Below are 18736 nucleotides of genomic sequence, written 5' to 3'. Positions count from 1 at the left end.
TCATGCATGTGTAAAAGTACAAATGTAAGGCACAGTATTATCGCATATTAAAGGAACTATACAAATGTAATTGAAAGTCTGCCAGAATCATATCATAAAAATATCATAGAATATTGTGCTATGAAGATATCAGAAAGAATATAACTCTACAGTATGCCATAAACATCGAAGTACAATGTGACATTAAAATGTGATGATACAGGTTGTCATCATAAAAGATAAAGAAATCATAATATGTCCAAAAAAGTCACGTATATGCCATGAAAATATTATAAAAAACGTCATAGTATGACAGAAATGCTAGTATCAATATAAACAAATCTTCTTAAAAATATAAAGTTATAGTACATCAAAATAATGCAGCATGAATATCCTTTAAAAACAAGTATAGCGTTCCAAAAAATAAATAATGAAAATGTCTTATTAAGTTATTTTATAGTATGCCATCAAAATATGTACAAAAGGTCATCGTACAGTATTTCATAAAAAAAAGCCATTGTAGTATAGGAAAAGAAATGCTATAGAAAAAAATAAATTCACAGATAGTATAGTTTGTTGAAAAAACACATAATTTAGGATATAAGTGTTAGTAAAGATGGGCAATCAGATTAAAAAAAGGACAAATCAGACTCTCGTCAGACAGCTCGCTGTGCAGTCCGCCAAATCATTTATTTGTGAGTAAAAAGTTGCAGCTACTCAAGTGAGAGCTAAAAACTGCTGCAAAAAAGTACTCCGACGCATACAATTCTGTTAAAAGTCTTCGCCGTTGCGTTTGATTTGAAAAAATGTCAAAAAAAAAAAGTTTTTCCTCATTTATGTTTGTATAAATAAACATGTGATTCCCTACTTAAAATCAACACAAAGCTTTTAGTATGGAGTTAGTTCTGCCTGAGATAATCAAGGTTTGGAAGTTAGAATGATGTTTGTATCTTATTCAATATAAAACATTTAACTAAATGTTATACCTCTAAATTGTAGCAAATTAAAATCTTCTGAAGTGGGAACAGTATGTGTTACAGTGGAGCTTTGGAGTGTCCACATTTTGCTTTCCTGCATCACCTTCATTGTCTTGTCTTCAAAAGTGTTTGACTCAAAGCGATGGTCTGAACTGTGACAACACACCATCATAGTTTACCACTACAGTGATTCTACTTACTGCACCTTTAAGAGCCCATGGTTTTACATTAAATACATATAAATATGAGGGTATTTCCCTGAAGGCTGATCTGTTCCTTTAGTTCTACTATGGCCTGCACACCTGTGGCTTTGTGTGTGACAGTCAGAGCAGAATCCCTCAATGCTAATTCCGGTAAAAGTCCCAAATCTATTGAGTAAGAAAAAATTGAAACGTTGACGATGACTTCCACTCATAAAACCTCAGACTGCACAGGTCCCGTAAGAACACCTTAGGTTTACCCCTCATGGGATGCATTTATTTAACATTTAGAAATGGACTAAATTAACATTCAGTGAAACAAGACAATCGCGTATACGGATTAAGCGACCATTGAATGTCTGATAAGGGCATTCTCTATTGAAATGAGCAAACACAATTATATTTAATTTGAGCCTCATTTTCATGAAAAGGAGGAATCCAGCTTATGTCAACTGAAGTCCACCAGAGAGAGAGCTCTAGTGGTTTTCATGTTCACGCAGTGTGACACAGTGAGTGCCCCCTCTGTTGTGGGGTCAATGCTTTAAATAGTTCAATTGAGCGTTTCACATGACGGGTCAAGACAGAGCTCTAAATACTACCAGTGAGAGCCTCACACACGAAGAAATGGAAGTTTCCATGAATAAGTAAATAGACATTACAAGCAATAACGGGACCAGCGTACCTGGCTGTGAGCCTCTGGGTTCTCTTCCCTCCTATTGTAGGATTTCTGTTCTGTGACAGCATTCAGAATGCTGGTCCTCTCAGAGAGTTTACTTAGACCTTAGCTCATTTCTCGTGTTTCGTTTGGTGGCACATTGGTAGTCATGGTGGCTGAGGTGGACAGCACCCTTTCAACACTCAGTGTATTCTAAAAGTAACACGTTGTCAGGGCAAAAGCACCAGTACATTGGTAATTTCTCTGGAAGCTACTCTCTTCCACAGCACTGCGCGCTCTGGCTTTATAACGTGGATGCATATTTTGCCGTACGTCTGCTGAGTAAAGTAACAACATTAAAAACATCAGGTATGAAAATCAGTATTCTCATGAAATGACGATGGAAAACATAGAAGTGAAGAATCAAGGGTCACCTTTAATGAAATATTTATCCCTCCTCATGTTACAGTAGGATTAGCTTAAATAGAATCGAGGATTTACAGCGTGTTACGTGACAATTAAGTTTGGGAGGCCGTATATGATGCAGTTGAAGGCCGCTGGCGCGAGAGGCGTTTTGTGGCGTGCATCATCCTCCTTCGAGTCATCGCGGAGCACTTGATCTGCGGAGAACAAGCCAAAGGAAGCCATAACTTTATCTGATGGTTATTTGAATTCACAAAGAAAAAAGCCTTACATGAAGAAAAGAGAGATGTGTGGGTGTCTGCGATGCAGCCATCAAAATAAAAATAAACGTAAAAGACACTTGGACTTATTTACACTGAACAGAAATGCGAATGTGAGGCTGAATGAGGATGCGAGTCGGATAAACAGTACCATACGATCCTGTGTCCTTACAGTCCCCTCTCCTCAGGGCGTGGACGGCCTGGCCAGATGTCTGCTTGACCCTCAGTAGTTCTGCATGAACACATGGTGACACACAATACTGTAACTGCTAGGAAGGTGACGCCAATATTGAAGGAGGTTAAAATACAATGAGGTTGATAATAAAGTGATGAGGAATATAGTGAAGGCCAAAACCTACTGTCGAGCACATTGAACATATTGCGTGTGTTCTGTTGAAGGCTGCTGTTCCATTGGTTGAGGACAATACAGCCGACACCGGCCAGACTCAGTAACAAAGTGGTCTCCAGGGGTTCCTCCAGGTCCAACTGGGCTGCCCTGGAGAGGAGAGAAATACAGGGTTAACAACTTATAATGATCAGTCGTGTTCAAATAACTCCTCGATACAATTTTTGATGTTCTAAAAATATTAAAAACTCAATTAATTCAATGTAAAAAAAAAAAAAAGTATATCCATAATACTTGGCCTTGTGGTAAACCCTTCTGCTTCTGCCTGGCCACCTGATCCTGAGTAATTTCCTCTCAATGTACGATGTGGTCTCCCCGAAGCTTATGACAAACTGCCAAAAATAAGTCAGCGAGATGCAGCAGCAGGACTTTGTGTACCTAAGGCTAGAGCAGCTTCATAGCCGCAAGTGACGGAAGCAGGAGGACAATGTGCATGGGGAGAGCACCTTTGGTTGTTAGGCAAAGCTGTATTGCGTTTTGTCAACACAGAAACCTAATTGTATTACTTTATATTCATGCCATGAATATGAAAATGTCAATTAGATGGGAGACGGCATGAAAATTGTAGAAAAAAAGAAACTATGAAAAAGCAAACAATGAAAGATACTCGCACAACTGACGGTCATCATCACCATCGTATGGATGTTCTTTATCACTTTGTGTTGTGTCGAGTTCCCTTTTCTGTTGAGAAGATAACTGAGACTTTTGTTACCTTTGAGGTACCGTTGGCCTTTTTATGTCATTAATTAATGCTTTGTAAAGGATAAATAGTCCTCCCTTTAGATGGGGTCACACAAAATACTTTACCAATACCTAACTAACGACTAGTAACTACCTGAATTGCAGTCTTATAACAAGAAGCACATGTTAACTATTAGTGCATCATCTATAAGTCCTTAATACATGGTTTGCAATATGGATTACTTCATTGGTTTGCAATATATATTACTTAATTTACAAATGGGGAATCCAACATATATAAAGTATGAAAACATAACCATGAACGGCCTAACATTCAAGCTTATTAATCAAGAATAAATATGTATAACTTGTTTTGTTATTGCATACTAATGAGTTACTAATGAGTGTTAATGCTGGAATAATGATGCTTTATAAATGATGAGGTAAGTGTTTACACTTACAAAATTGTGTGTAGTTATCATAAAGTGCTACCAAAAAGAAGAAATAAAACCTGTAATAAACATCAAAGTGATTAATTACAAGCAGACAGACATGATCACTATAAGATGTGTCCCCTTGAGTGAGATTATGAGAGACGAAGAAAGACATAGGAAGCCCTGTTTCTAGAAACTACCACCAAACAAAAAGCTGAAAATACTGTTAAAGTCAAAAGACCATGAATTGTCATCCAGTGAAACAAAGAAATATAAAAAGGACGACAGATATAAGTGGAGAGAAAGGTTCTTTTTTTTAGCTTCAGTTGACCGAGCTATTCTGTTACCTCTTGAAGATGTCGAGGTTTGACTGGCGGAGAACACTGGCACTGTTCTGAGTCAGGTCAAAGAGCAGAGCCATGCGACAGTCTGAGGAGGGAAAACATCATCATTATTTTTAATATTATCATTCATATTAATAATAATAAGGTGCTTTTCATAATTATAATAGTGATGATTCTGTTTATGTATCGCTAAAGTCCAGCACTACTTGCAAACTAACATCTGTTGCACGATTATTTTTTTCTCCCTAGAGGAGAATTTCTAAGAATCCTAAGAATTGTAATGCTGATGAAAGGATTATGTTCTAAAATGTTTATTAAAACAACATGAGGATAATTTAAGTATTGACAGTTTTCAAAACACCTGTTAAAACAAAGTGGGAATTAAAAAAAACTGTGAGAGTGTGAGAATTCTACACTATAAGGACAGGTTTAACTGTTAGTGGTTAGTAGTTTAGACAATATGCTGCACACACTCGTCATTGCACATGAAGCCAACACACACTAGGGCAATGGTTCAATATATCGTCTCTGTGTGTCATTTTGTTCTCTTTCCTCTCTGTGTTGAACAGAACAATTGTGTTCAAGATTTAAAGTGGATTAAAGATAGGAGGTTAGATGACTGAACTTAATAGATTGGTTTTATAGTGCTTTACTGAATAGTCAAAGACGCTTTACATAAGAATCATTCACACAGTGATGAGAGGAGCTCTCAAGCAAGGTGCCACATCAGGACTATCTAACTTTCATACACCGCAGTCGCAGCTACGGCAGCAATTTTAGGCTAAAGTGTCTTGCTCAAAGACACATGGACGCTGGCTAGCAGGGCCAGGGATCGAACCGCCAATCCTCTGATTGAAGGAAGACCCCGTGCTCACCACTGCCCCACGGTCGCTCCAATTATTATGAACAACAATGGGAGCATTCAGTCTTTTCTGCTGCTTCTGGTTTCCATATTTTCCTGGACTTACTATGAGGCAAGGAGACAGGCAGGAGAATATATATATATATATATATATATATATATATATATATATATATATATATATATATATATACATATATATATATATATATATATATATATATATATATATATATATATATATATATATATATATATATATATATATATATATAACACAGTCGTTCTAAAAATGACAACACAACATCAGCTTTTACTGTACGAGCGCATGGACCGGACCTATAGGAGCGAGAGAACTGGCGCTCGTATCGGACACCAGGTGTGTGGGCCAGCGAGGTCGTCGTGCCATCTATTACAGCGAGGACGGGCAGTGCCTCGCGGCTGTTCAGACTAGCTTTCTATACAACAACGGCTGTGTCTGTCCCTGCTGCTATCCGGCAGCCTGGGGCCACAACATCAGTCCCCTCTGATGTGAGCCTTCGAGCAAGAGTCACAGCAGGGAAACAGACGTCAAGCGTTGTCCCCCTAAGAGCCGTGTTAAGAAGTATAATATCATTACTCAAACAAGACAAAGATAGAGCGATGCACAATCGCGCACATGTGATATGAGTGCAGATGGTGCCGCACAAGCTGCGTGACACTTTTTTTTTCTCGGAGAAACCCAAATCTGCTGTCGGCTCTTCTCATCCTGATGGCTAATTAAGTTGGAGCGGCCCAGTTTTGTTGGGAGGGAACAGCTTGAATTCAGACCATGGTGTCAGTCACACTATAGTTAGCAGCACTATAGTTAGCAGCACTATAGTGGTGGGCTAGCAGGAGACGCATATGTCTAGCCTGAGGCCTGACACTGTCGATCGCTCTAAGTCCACCCAACGCCCACCCACTTGTTGTGTGCCGGCGAAGAAAGCCGTCAAGCTGGAGCCATATTGTTTGTGTGAAATGTTTTTGAAGGTGTAAAGAACTGGAAGGTCATTTAGGGAAGGTTATTTCTTATCTAATAAGAACTGTGGGAGGGGAAAGGCCTCCTCTAATGTTCAAGAAGAGGTAGACGGGTTTGGAGTCTTCTTGCCGCCCTTCCTCCCCCGGCCTGTAAATAAATCACGACGGCCAGCTAGTCTTTTAAAACTAAAACATTGTAGGTTTGAGTTTTATTTCTCTCCAGCTGCTATTTGACTGAGGCAACAGTGACTTGAAATGATTCAGCAAATATTCGCTTGAAATGCTACATGAAGAAAATAAAAAGGAATCGAAAGATTTTAAGATGAGTGAATGTTAAAGAAGAATGTTAAACTGTAGCAGGGATGCAATAGTGAAAACTCATTGACTTTTCCACTGCCTAACAGGGTTGTGTCTATTTATAACCACACAGGGAATGAAAGATTGATGGGTTTGAAGAGATTATGCCCACTGCTCCAGTCACTGCTTACATAATCGGCAAACAGCTCTGCTCCAAATGTCAGTCATACAGTCATTACAGTATTTTGACACCTATTTTTCTCCCAATACACCATTTGAAAGGCGTTAGGAAGCTCAAAAAGCAATATGATTACATAGAAGTGGGAAAGTAACGACGGCATCAGATGCTCAAGACATTTGATGACAGATTGGTTCTCTGTCATTGTCCTCTGTTTATATGACACTGTAACATTTATATTGATCTTTTATATTAGCTTGCAGTGATAGTGGGAAATCTTAGTAACATCAAGGGAAATCTTTTTGTTTTTGTTTTCACTCAGAGCAGAGTTTATATATCATCTATCGTCTATCTCCTGAGATGAGTGTGAAGGAGAGGAACACAGTCAGCCAGTCAATTCTTTCTATTGGAATGGGTGTGTCATTCTTTATGGGGGAGGCCGTGGACATGAAGATCAGCGTTGCACAGTGGGAGGGAGTTTACCCTTGACCGTGGATTGATTAAGTATGCAAGTTGGCTCTCAAAAAAGACACACTGTGATTTAGTTAAAATGAGTGCAAAAAATGTAATATTTTCTCTGTGACGTGTATCACTCAACATTTAGTCCCCTCTGCTGACATTGGCACGTCTGACCCTGAACTTCCTCCTATTTTTGAAGAGCTAACTCCATTTCTACAGGAAAGAGAGAACATACCATAAGAGCCAACGGTGACTGCATGAAGAATCACAGTCAAGGAATACAGGCACGCTTGCGCCCTCTTCCCAGGGCAACTTTTGCAAGGGGCAGTTTTGCACAATGAAACATTAGGACCCAATATTTTCCCCCAATCCTCACACAGGCAAAACATCTTCCATCAACAGTGTCATCCCTTCTACATCCACAAACACATGATCTACATACAACACAGCGTGCCACCCATGGCATCTGTGGCGTGATGACGTTGATCCAAACTTGCATAGTGAAGCGTTATCTGAGATTAAAGTCACAAATTTACAAGAAATGAAAAACAGAGAATGTCAGTTTTTTTTCATAATATCAGAAAATATAAGAGTTTTTCTTGTAAATTTGCAACTTTAATCTTAGAAACTTTGAGTTTTTTCTTAGGATATTACCCATTACACTTGGATATGTTTGGCTTACTGCACATTAATTATACCAACATTAAAATTAAAAACAACATGCATTCTTTGATATATACGATGGGTGTAGTACCATACAGATTGAAGGCTGCCAGTTTCGCAGGTGGGATGTTTGCCATGAAGCGCTCCATCCCCAGGTAAATGAAGGCACTGGATCTGTGCAGCAGCTGCTCCATCTCTGACAGGCTTGATACATATTGGAGGAAGGTTAGCGGTGTAGATGACCTCATCTTTGCAACGTCACAAACACAGTTTGTGACGTTGCAAAGATGAGGTCCTGTGCACCTAACCTCATGTTAGGTGCACAGACCCCACAAAAACACACTTCATTGCATTCTGACCTGGGCGTTTCTCTGCTGCCCATGAAGCCCTCCCACATATGGGTACAGTGCTGGCTGTAGGTTTCCAAAATCTTCTTCATCTTCATGCTCAGACTGGTCCCTTCTGTGACAGACGGATAACAACAGAAAAACATGATGGTTCCTAACAATGCTAAAGGGGAGCTGACGTATGACTCAAACACAAAAGTAGAATGAACGGGAATAAAATACTACATTGTAAAAAGGGAGATGGGTGCTTTGAGAGGCTACGTGCTGACATGCAAAGCGAGCTTGGGCAATGCGCAGCTGCATATACAGTGCAAAGAGGACAACCCAGCAACCACCACTTTGGATTTATCAATACATGTTAATATTCTAGTTTACTTATTGTGTAAATATGTAATGTGAGGTATGTAGTGTAATCTCTCTTACCAAAGCAGCCTTCATCGTGAGGGTCAACAATGTCTGTGGGGGTATGTTCAGAATAATAATCTCTCAACAACATTTCTGTAAATATGTGTCACAAACACAATTAAAACAGCCAGTTTCAAAAACAGAAAGAGGTGTAATACTTAAATACTTTAAAAAAAGGATACATTTTATGTGACGTGTGTTCACTGGGAAGGTGTTGGAAGGCAACACACAGTTCACAGGCATCTGGGCATGGAAGTTGTTACAGTTTAAATCAGTCGTGGTTACAGACAAAGTGTTTACAGTATGCACGTGCAAAAATGTACACATGTACATCTGTAAATACCAGTTGCGAGACAATATGAGAGTGGGCTTTCAGACAGAGGAGACGCAGCAGAAGAAACAGAAGTAAAAAAGAAGAGGTTGGTGGAAGAAAAGAGAAGTGGTGCATGACAGAGGATGAATGAAATAGGATCTTTATGAAAAACACATTATGTAATTGATTGAAAAAACACATTTAAAAGGGAGGCGAGAGGAAATAAATAATTGCCAGTGCTGACTGCAGGTAAAAGTAATATTGACGTCTGTATCTGGCAGGCCCAGATTAATTTACTAAACTCACCACTTTGATGGCTTGGCTTTGATCTCTCTTCCCTTTAGTTCTCTTGCCACCTTTGGTGTCCTTTTTGTTGTCACTTTCAACTGCCACAGACAGGAAGCAGAATTAATACATACACTTGTGTGTGGAGCAGATCACATAGCATTTGGACTGAAAATCTAATTATCTGCAAAGTCAGTGACATTTATTGGCTACTGAAGAACAGTTCTAAAAGTTTCCTCATGGCAGTAATATCTATTCCCCTCTGTAAATGTGTGCCACAGTGTTGTTGGAACACTTCATCAATTTACCACTATTTCAGTCTTTTGGTTTTTGTACAGAAATGAATAACATATACAACGAGAAAATTTCACAACATTTTTTTAAAGTGGGACTACAACTGCTGTAAGTTGATATTAAATGTTGTTCGCTGCCAAAGAGCGCAATTCATACAGTATGGAAATCTGAAACCAACGTCTTAAGACTGAACTGTGATTTTCAATCGAGCACTTGGTCGGACTTCAGGTCGCTTTCAGGCTTGCTGACAAAAAAGTATAACGTTTATTCCATGACGCATGTGTACCACAATTTCCTACGTTTCTATCCAACAATGGTGTATGAAGAGTGGACATTGTTTATTTTTATTTTTTTACCAGTTTCTGTCGCTTCCTCTCACTCTGTCAATTGGTGCTCCACTCTAGTGACGAACATTCCGTGCCATACACACCCATTGTGAACTCTGAAATTGTCTGAACATTTTTCCTGAACTTGAACAATAATTACATGAACACTGTGCTGGCTATTAAAAAATGTCTAATTAGTCAAATGAACTCCAAACTTTTGTCAACGTTTTAAACTTTAAATCATTTCTCTATGTGAAATTATGGTGAGTCACTTTGGGCACAAAGATGATTCTTTGCTCTCTTCACGGCGAAACCCCATTAAAGTCAATTTTCGGGAAAACGGCCGGTCAAATCTCTTAGAAAAGTCATAGCTCACGATTCCCGATGCAAGTCCCATGTGTTTTGACGCATGTGCTGGCAACGCCGCGGGAGGAGATACGGTCCAAAGTTTTTCGTAATAATAATAATAAGCCCGCAGGAGAACATGAAGTGTGTCTCTGACCCCATGTGGCTGAAGCCACACTTAATTACCAGCGGTGTCAACAGTGCTCTGTGTTCATCCATTGCCATCCCCACTACACATCACTCTCACCCACTTTAGCTCGTCCCTTCCCCTCTCGAAGGTCAGCCCCTTCTCCCCACCTGCCTACCCAAGAGTCTTATTCACAGTGAAATAAATAATAATGGTGAAAATGATTTATTCCTCTATAGCGAGGGTGTCAATGTGTTTTTAATAAAAGGCTGTTCAGGTTTTTATTGAAGATCTTGAGGGAACCTCTCTGTAGAACCTAATCCTCTCAAGCCTGCAGTATGTCATGGATCCATCTATTATGAGTTAGGTGGAAAGGGAGGTGTCCGTTTAAGGAGAGTAGGGGGAGAAAGGTAGTGGTGAATGCAATAACTTGTTTGGTGTGGTTTTTGGGTGCGTTAAAGGAATTTATAAAAGGCCTGTCAGGGGGTCTGTCCTACTGTTTTACCAGAGTATACATATTGCAGGCCTCATAATTGTGGGTATGAACCAACACATACGAACATATACATGTTGGTAGTGGGGGATTGTTTATCTGTTGCAGATGTCAGTTTGGTCAGGGTACATCCTGGCTACTCTTGTGTAGATGAAATGAACTGAACACAATCTACTGTTCCCATTGCTGATGTGACAGTGATCTTGAGGTCCTTGTCCCAGATGTCCCTAAAGGAGTCCAAACAAGTCAGGTTTTGCTTGAAAGTGAAAATTACACCCCTGGTCAAAGTGAGGGACACCAAGAGGACGTGTCCGTTTCTTGATGTTACAGGCATCTTTGTTGGAAGGCACACAGAAACTTGTGTTGAACCACCATTTTTTATCAGATTGGTGCGTCCCAATAGGGCAGTAGAGGGAAGGAAGACAATTTGCTGAATGCAGTTTCCAGCAATTTAACATAGGAGGAATTTGATTTGATTTTTAAAAGAGCTCTGTAAATATTATTTTTTTATGAAGATTCTGAGTTATCTCAATCCTTCCCTGACCTTGACATTTCTAAAAAAGGAAAGAGAGCCTTGCGAAACCTTTTCAGCAAGGGTGTCAATGGGGAAATATTTACTAGTGTCGGCATTTAACGCCAAGCTCAGGGCAAACTTTCAGTCTGCTTTTGTCTGAAGCTTTATCCGGATGGTTTTACAGCCTGTGAAGCCCGGTAGTAAGTCAGCCACATAGAACCACTGTGCAGCGGTACACTTGACATTTGACAAAGGGTACAGTTTGTACTAATTTTCACCATTAATACATTAATATATATATATATATATTAATAAATATATATATATATATATATGTTAAATGTTAATATATATATATATATATATATATATAAATAGTGTTTTTTCTCTCACTTTCTATACCCATTCATTTACTTTTTAAAAATTAAATAACTGTGTTCTGTGTTGCCTACACATCTTTCCTCTCTATTGTCAGACTGAATAAGATAGCATCACTAATCACACGTTTAAAAAGAACCAACAATAAAGTCTGTGTAGTTTAAATCAGTCAATTACCCTCAGACGTAGTCACATTTGAGGACATGCGTTCATACACAAGGCAAACATTTCCTACCTGAAGGCAGTCTTTTTATTGTGTGTGCTAATTTATTGTGTGCATACGTCATTAAAGAACTGCACGGAATACTAAATGGCCCTTATTAAAAGTGATTTCAGGCACTTTATCTTATTGACACAATGGTAAAATATAGATGTCAAAATTATGGTAATGGTAGTACAGAAAAATATCACTTTATTTCTGGTCCGATCATCACCATGTATTTGATCCAGGCATTGATAGATGTCGGAAACACGTGATCTTGTAGTTTCCTTCCAGTGGCGGATACAATTGCCAAGTGACACACGCACGTGCGTGCGTGCGCGCACACACACACACACACACACACACGCACGCACGCACGCATGCACGCACGCACGCACGCACACACACACACACACACACACACACACACAGGTTTAACAGTAACCTTTGAACATTCACTCAAGTTATGCAAATTATTCAACCTTTAAAAAGGGAAAGAAGTCTGCAGCATTAGATTCAGTGATCTTTCTACTCCCTTTTCTATTCTAAATATTAATATGCATAGTTCCCAAGAGGTTTGTAACATCATTGCTAAAAAACAACTGTTTTGCTCATAGGAGACCTCTAAAATAAAAACCCGAGAGACAGGAGAAGGACACAACGTATGGATAATATTAATTAAATTGCATTCTAAAATATATTTTCAGACCCTATCCTTCCATAACAAAAAACAGTTCATTCATGAACAGTCATACTGGCTTCACTAGTGAACTGCACCGTTCCAAGGTTTATGTGTGACCAGCAGATTCTACAGCGTTCTGCATGTTGATGCTCAGAACAGTTCTCTCTAATAATACAACTGCACTTGTTCCTCGTCTGCCTTGTGTTGCAATCACAGTGTTGGGCAACAATAGTGAAACATTTAGGCTTTTGTTAGAACTGGTGTTTAGTTATTATGTTGTGGGTTCCCAGAAATGCGACACACTGTACCTTTAACATTTAACATTGGTGAACCATGTTGTTATTCATATTAATAAGAGACTATAAGAGACTATAGTAATTACAAATAAACAACAGATAATGTTTTTTTGTTGTTGCTTTAAGCACGAAGTGTCAACTTTGGTTAATGTAAGGCTTGATGTTACATGTCAGCTGTTTAATTTTTATGAATAGGTAGCTTCGTTTTAGGATCAAGGAGGCAAAGCATTAAAAACATTGGCCATTGAATTCACTTTACTTTTGCTTTTTTTTATTTTACAGTTTGGGATATGTTAAGGATTTCCTACGTAAATTGCCACTGGACAATTAAATCTACAGTCCTGACTGAAAGTCAAAATGGCCACATTTAATGGACAACCACTTTTGGTGGTCACGGATGTCCGCATGAATTTCTGCATGCCTGCTGGATGTGAAAAGACCTTTCTCTCCTGAACATGTTTCAATTCTATGGCTGGCTGCCTGCAGTCTAAATCCGGATGCTTTGGCAAATGTAAGCAATTATTTACTAAATAAGACAGGGGAATGATGTGAAGCAAACATCCACTTATACTGCACAAAAACCCTACTCTCATTATGAACAGTTAAATAGATAGGACAGTTCAGACTGCATGGTATAATTTCTCCCATCAAGAAACCTGTTCCTACAGGTTATTTTCTACATTAAAAACATACAGAGCAGAAATCTACGTTTAACATCTTGTAAGAATCCTATTATAAAATTAGCGGGAATGATTCCTTGATTAACCATTTTTTGGACAATTATACAAGTATTAGTAACAATTCGAACTAATGCCTGTTTAATGAATAAATGAATGAATATCTGAAATTACGTGGCTTTCAGCTGTTCCAGACTGACTTAGAAGGGCAGGTTAGGAAGTGTTTGCGGACATTTATCGCATGTCTTTGGTACCTTTGTCTGGTTCTTCTCTGTTCACGCGACTGTGGAGGAGCTGGAGGGAGAAGTCTCGAGACACAGAACTCAGGCCTTCGTCCTGCAGGACGGACAGGGCTTCCAGCGGCAACTCCAGTAACTTCCTGTCCGCCAGCAATATCACACACTCCCCTGGCTCTGCTGGTAATTTAGAAGTACACACATTTACTCAGAACTAATTATTCATTGTAATCTATAAGATGTTGCTGCACAACAACAATCTTTAGCTTGTACTGCTCCCCTTCTGAAATCAAAATTGTTGTGTGACTATTCCAACAATGTAGAGCATTAATTCTTTTAAAACAGTTTAGCGGGATTATAATCCCCTGTGACCCTGTAAATGTATGGAGTTATTAAACTGTGTCTGTAAATCAACGTTTATCACATTATTATGTAAAGCCAATACCCTGGTCTGAAGAGGGATGAGCTGCAGCTTTCTACTTGTCAATAAACAGATATGAATCACAGATGTTGGATGTTCATATGATACAGTGTTAAGATAACCACAAGGCCCTTAGGGTGTCACACACACACACACACACACACACACACACACACACACACACACACACACACACACGCACACACACACACACACACAAGAAAGCTCCTACTCTACATGTTTTTCCTTTACCCGAGCTTCCTTTTTCTTCTTTATCTTTGCCTTTGGTCATTTCAGGGACTGGTGGTGATGCAGCCTGGGGCCTGAGGGCGGTAAAACCAGGTGAGGACTAGTAAATAAATAGTTACTTTATTAATCTTGTAAAGGGACATTTTTTTCGCTACAGCCACATTTATACACACAGGTAAGCAATAAAATATAGAAAAATGCACAACATATATAATAATAATTATAATATTAATAATACAAAGTTAAATTAACTAATAAAACAAAACAGTCGGGTTGTGCTACCGCATGTCTGGCAAGAACATAAGATAGAACCAGATATTGTAAGATGATAAAGTCATGCAGCACTCGCTTTGTGGAAGCTTGCTGCATGCACCAAGAATAACAGACAAACCAGATTCACTTTGGTTTTAAACACACACTTGTGAATACTTTTCCCACAGTCGACATTTACCTGCCACAGCTTCAATTCAATTCATTTTGTATATGTCAAAATCACAAATTACGGATTTGCCTCAGGGGGCTTTACTATCTGTACACACACGTCATCCACTGTCCCAGGATCTCACATCGATACATGAAAAACTCCCACTAAAAAACCTTTGGGAATTGTTGAAGAAAATCATCATATAACAGCATTGACACCTTATATTTAAAATCATAAGGAAAATTAAATATGTAACTTGTTATGTTGAACACATCTATTTTTCTCACAAATACTTCCTAGAAATTAGGAAGTTGACAATGATACTTTCTGTGTTTCATGCACATGAATTGTGTGTTCAGTCGAGTTTTTTTTTACCCCGACCGTAGGTCACGCATACCATCATTGAGACTGTACTGGCTCCATATAGATGTCATATATACAGAATGAACAACATTTGGAAGGAGACTTTGGAGCTTAGTAGCTACTTTGAAGTGAACCTTGACTTCAAAGTAGCAAAGTAGCAAAGCAGCAAAGCTAAGAAAACTAAATGAAATATGTCAAACCTTTGTAATGGACCAATTGGAGAAGCTCATAAAATTAGTCACCTGAAGCACGAGAAGTCAAACTGTATGAGAAGTGGATTCAAATAGTCTTCCATGCCTTGCACAATTTCTCTGAAGTGATGTTCTAACATTTCTTCTGCAGTGGTTTTCTGTACAGGGGAAGAGGAGTTTCAGTGGCTGTAACAAAGTATTTTTTTGCTGTTGTTTCGAGTCACTGATTATTTGCATGCACACATCTGAATGCTTAGATGGAAAAATCCCCTGTCTCAAGTCTCCCTGGCAAGCAAGAAGAGACATGAGATGGCGATAATTGCAGCAGAGCGAACGTATTCATGAGGCTCGCAGTGAAAAATGTTAATAGAGCAGAGGTCTCAACAAGACGTATGCAGGGAAAAACAGGACGCACCTCTGGCCAGCCCTCATCACTGTGCTGACAGGCTTGCTTGGTGAGGGCATGTCGAGTCTCCAGGCCAAAGGCCTGAGTCTGGTCCCTTAGTGCTAGCAGAGCTTGTGGGCTGACGGAAACCTTGCCCACCCTCGAGCACGCCAGGGTACCTGCAACAACAGTGTTGACACACAATCAGATGCACATTCCCACAGACACGTACAGGCCTTGTAATTGGTCCCCATGTGCACCCCTTCTCCCTTCAACCCCTCCTCCTCCTTCTTCTGGTCCTTTTGTGAGATCCCCTTCTCTTTTTTACTATCTAATCTTGTTTTTTCCCACTCACTGGGTTTCTTGTCATTATTCTCAGGCAATGAGTCTAGATGCCAGCCTATCTCCCTCCCAACCCACAACTTCTTATGTCAGACTAAGCCCACAGAAGGTCACGCGAGCGGGTAATACCGTGTGATGACTTATGCAAGCCGGTGTTCCATGCCAGGCTAGTAAGCGAAGAGGTGAAAGGGAAATGTTCAACACTATTTTCCTCTCTCCTTGTCCTCATTAAATCTGAACTTCTCATCTGCCTTGCAGGTAAATGTTACATGGAAACACCAAATAAATTTGTCTCCATTTAACAATGCTTCGAATAGCAATGTACGTCAATGAACCCATACTTTTCTAGTCTTCCGACCACTCAAAGCGCTTTAACGCTACATGACATCACTCACCCATTCACACCATGATGAGATGTTGAGCTACCATGCAAGATACCACATCAGGATTATCAATCATTCGTACACCTTAGGCGCAGCTATGGGAGCAATTTAGGGTTAAGTGTCTTGCTCATGGACAAATTGGTTCGATATGGGCTAGCGGAGCTGGGGATCAGACCAGAAACATAATGCTATCGGCGGTATGACTCTTACCTTTTACTTGCGTAGTCTTTCCCTTTTGATTTGGAGCTTTAGTCATCTCATAGAAGGCCCCATAAAGTTCTGACCTAAAAAACAAAAAACAAGCAAACACTCACAAAAATAATAACACTTTTTCTACACCTGCCCTATAGTGGCAATTGTACTACACAGCGGGCGCCTTTCTTCAGCCTAAAACCTGCCGTTACCTGTGTGACCTGCAGTCAATCAATTATACACTGTAAGGTAAGGCATTGAAAAGAGAACATAGTGAGAGAAAACAGACGAGGACAAAAGAGAAATTACCCATCCACAGAGTGCTGAAGCAGCAGGATTTTCAGGTTGGGCGGAAGCTCTGCGAGAATATTTAGGTGGCTGGGATGGACGGTTAGGTGGCTGAAAGTCTGCAAATCATTTCAAGATCATACATTAAACAGCTTCAATTTTGTTGTTGTATTTTTTCTTCATTATCTGGAGAAAATAATTTTAGAAATGATAAAAAGGTATGATGTTGGTTTTAAAAAACACCCAACCAGCTGATGTGGCAACCCCATGTGCAGCACACGTCTGATTGGTTGTGGTAAAGCCCCATTTTAGCAAACAACTAAAAAAAAAACTGTGTTGCAGAATCTTAGGTTTGTACATATTATAACAGTTGAAAAAAAAACGTAAGTTATTTGTTCATTGCTGTAATTATTATAACCAATCTGAAAACTGAATAAGAGCACCTCATTTTGGATCAACAAAACTACCAGGTGTAATTTGTCCGAAAAGGTCACAGATGAAATGATGACATTTCAGTCACGTCCACGTTAAAATGATGATGATGATAATATCACAGTCAGTTTTGACTTTGTCATGTCGATGATAAAGTGCATTTTTCTAATAGAATTTCTTCTGAAGATATAACTGTTGCTATTAATAATATAATTAAACACGAGACACTTAACTTCCTTTGAGGGATATTGAGGACTATAATCTATACAGAAATATATGACATAACCAGGTTGACCAAGGTTGATTATAAGGAAACTATTTATGTAACATTAAAAAAAGATTCTTCTGCATTTTAGGGGGAACATTCTGGCTGTATTATGTTTAAAAGACTGCAGAAGTCCTATATTTATCCCACATGCGAGCTACTGTCCATGTTAGTGTAACCTCCAATTGTTTTTGGAAGCTTCACTTCTCGCCGTGGTTTTGGGGAGTGCATTTAGAGCAAAGGCTTAGAGCAAAGGCCGTGATAGCAGTAATAGTGTGTGTGTGTGTGTGTCCCATCAAGGGAATTTACTGAGCCGAGTATGACAGTATCTATAAATCATCAGTGGTGGGGTTTGGTGACCCCCGGTACCTTGGAGAGGCTATTGAGGGAGTCCTCCGCTCCCTTCAGCATGCTGCTGGGCCTCTCTTCCTGAGAGAGGAGCAGCTTCCTGTGCAGGCTGAGCAGAGCCGAGACCTGGGACGCGCCGGTGCCAACACAGGCAGCGCTCAGGACCTCGGCCATCATACCGACAGTGCAGCAGCTCTAGGAATAAAACGGAAGATGGATGAGGTTGGCGCTGTTGGTAACAGCAGGCATTATAATGGCTCATGATATTGCAAGGAATGCCATCAGAGGGTGCAAAGGGACTGTGATGTGCACAAAGACACCTGCAAGATGTCCGACACACGGGCAGTCGGTGTTGGCATATTGCCACCTGCTTCATACAACAGACTGTATGTAGAAGGCTTCATATAGTGGACACTATGTGGAACCTTCTTCAAAAATGACACTCGGGCAGTGGAGTCATTGCACACATGAGCTGATGCACAATACCTGAAACAGGGCGAGGTATTGACCCGATGCTGCAGGGTCGGACTGGCCATGGCACTCCAACATGTTGAGAGAGGCATCGGCCAAGATGACGGAGGGCAGCTTATGTCGAAGACACAGGCTGACGGCCTCAGCCAGTGCGTGACTGGCCTGTACCAAAAGCTGCTGGGCTCTATGCCTTCTTTGCTGCTGAGGATAAACACACACAAACACAGTCTGTATAATCAATCACT

At 39.8% G+C, this 18736-nt stretch overlaps 1 protein-coding gene across 6 annotated transcripts in view; it reads right to left on the bottom strand.

The window, feature by feature from the left end:
* Positions 1-2223: 2223 nt before the first annotated feature.
* LOC137779631 (cilia- and flagella-associated protein 46) overlaps positions 2224-18736 on the bottom strand; it is a 54992-nt gene continuing 38479 nt past the window's right edge. The window contains exons 44-60 of one of the 6 annotated variants that reach the window (XM_068567698.1): positions 18507-18692; positions 18042-18215; positions 16997-17094; positions 16706-16779; positions 15801-15949; positions 15437-15543; positions 14411-14481; positions 13756-13917; positions 9189-9268; positions 8752-8812; positions 8588-8620; positions 8177-8279; positions 7909-8021; positions 4363-4444; positions 2854-2990; positions 2646-2726; positions 2224-2431 (exon numbers count right to left, since the gene is read on the bottom strand). In XM_068567698.1, the coding sequence (XP_068423799.1) occupies positions 2319-2431; positions 2646-2726; positions 2854-2990; positions 4363-4444; positions 7909-8021; positions 8177-8279; positions 8588-8620; positions 8752-8812; positions 9189-9268; positions 13756-13917; positions 14411-14481; positions 15437-15543; positions 15801-15949; positions 16706-16779; positions 16997-17094; positions 18042-18215; positions 18507-18692 (1824 nt within the window). In that variant the 3' untranslated portion in view covers positions 2224-2318. Of the gene's footprint in view, positions 2432-2645; positions 2727-2853; positions 2991-4362; positions 4445-7908; positions 8022-8176; positions 8280-8587; positions 8621-8751; positions 8813-9188; positions 9269-13755; positions 13918-14410; positions 14482-15436; positions 15544-15800; positions 15950-16705; positions 16780-16996; positions 17095-18041; positions 18216-18506; positions 18693-18736 lie in introns of those variants that run through there. The other 5 variants (XM_068567701.1, XM_068567700.1, XM_068567704.1 and 2 more) reach the window with 5 other exon arrangements.

The sequence above is a fragment of the Clinocottus analis genome, unplaced genomic scaffold (genome assembly GCF_023055335.1).
Source record: "Clinocottus analis isolate CAN_PGR_092001 unplaced genomic scaffold, fCliAna1.0.p SCAF_8, whole genome shotgun sequence".
NCBI classification, from domain to species: domain Eukaryota; kingdom Metazoa; phylum Chordata; class Actinopteri; order Perciformes; family Cottidae; genus Clinocottus; species Clinocottus analis.
Note: the sequence above shows the minus strand (reverse complement) of the source record. Positions and strands in the feature narration are given on the sequence as shown.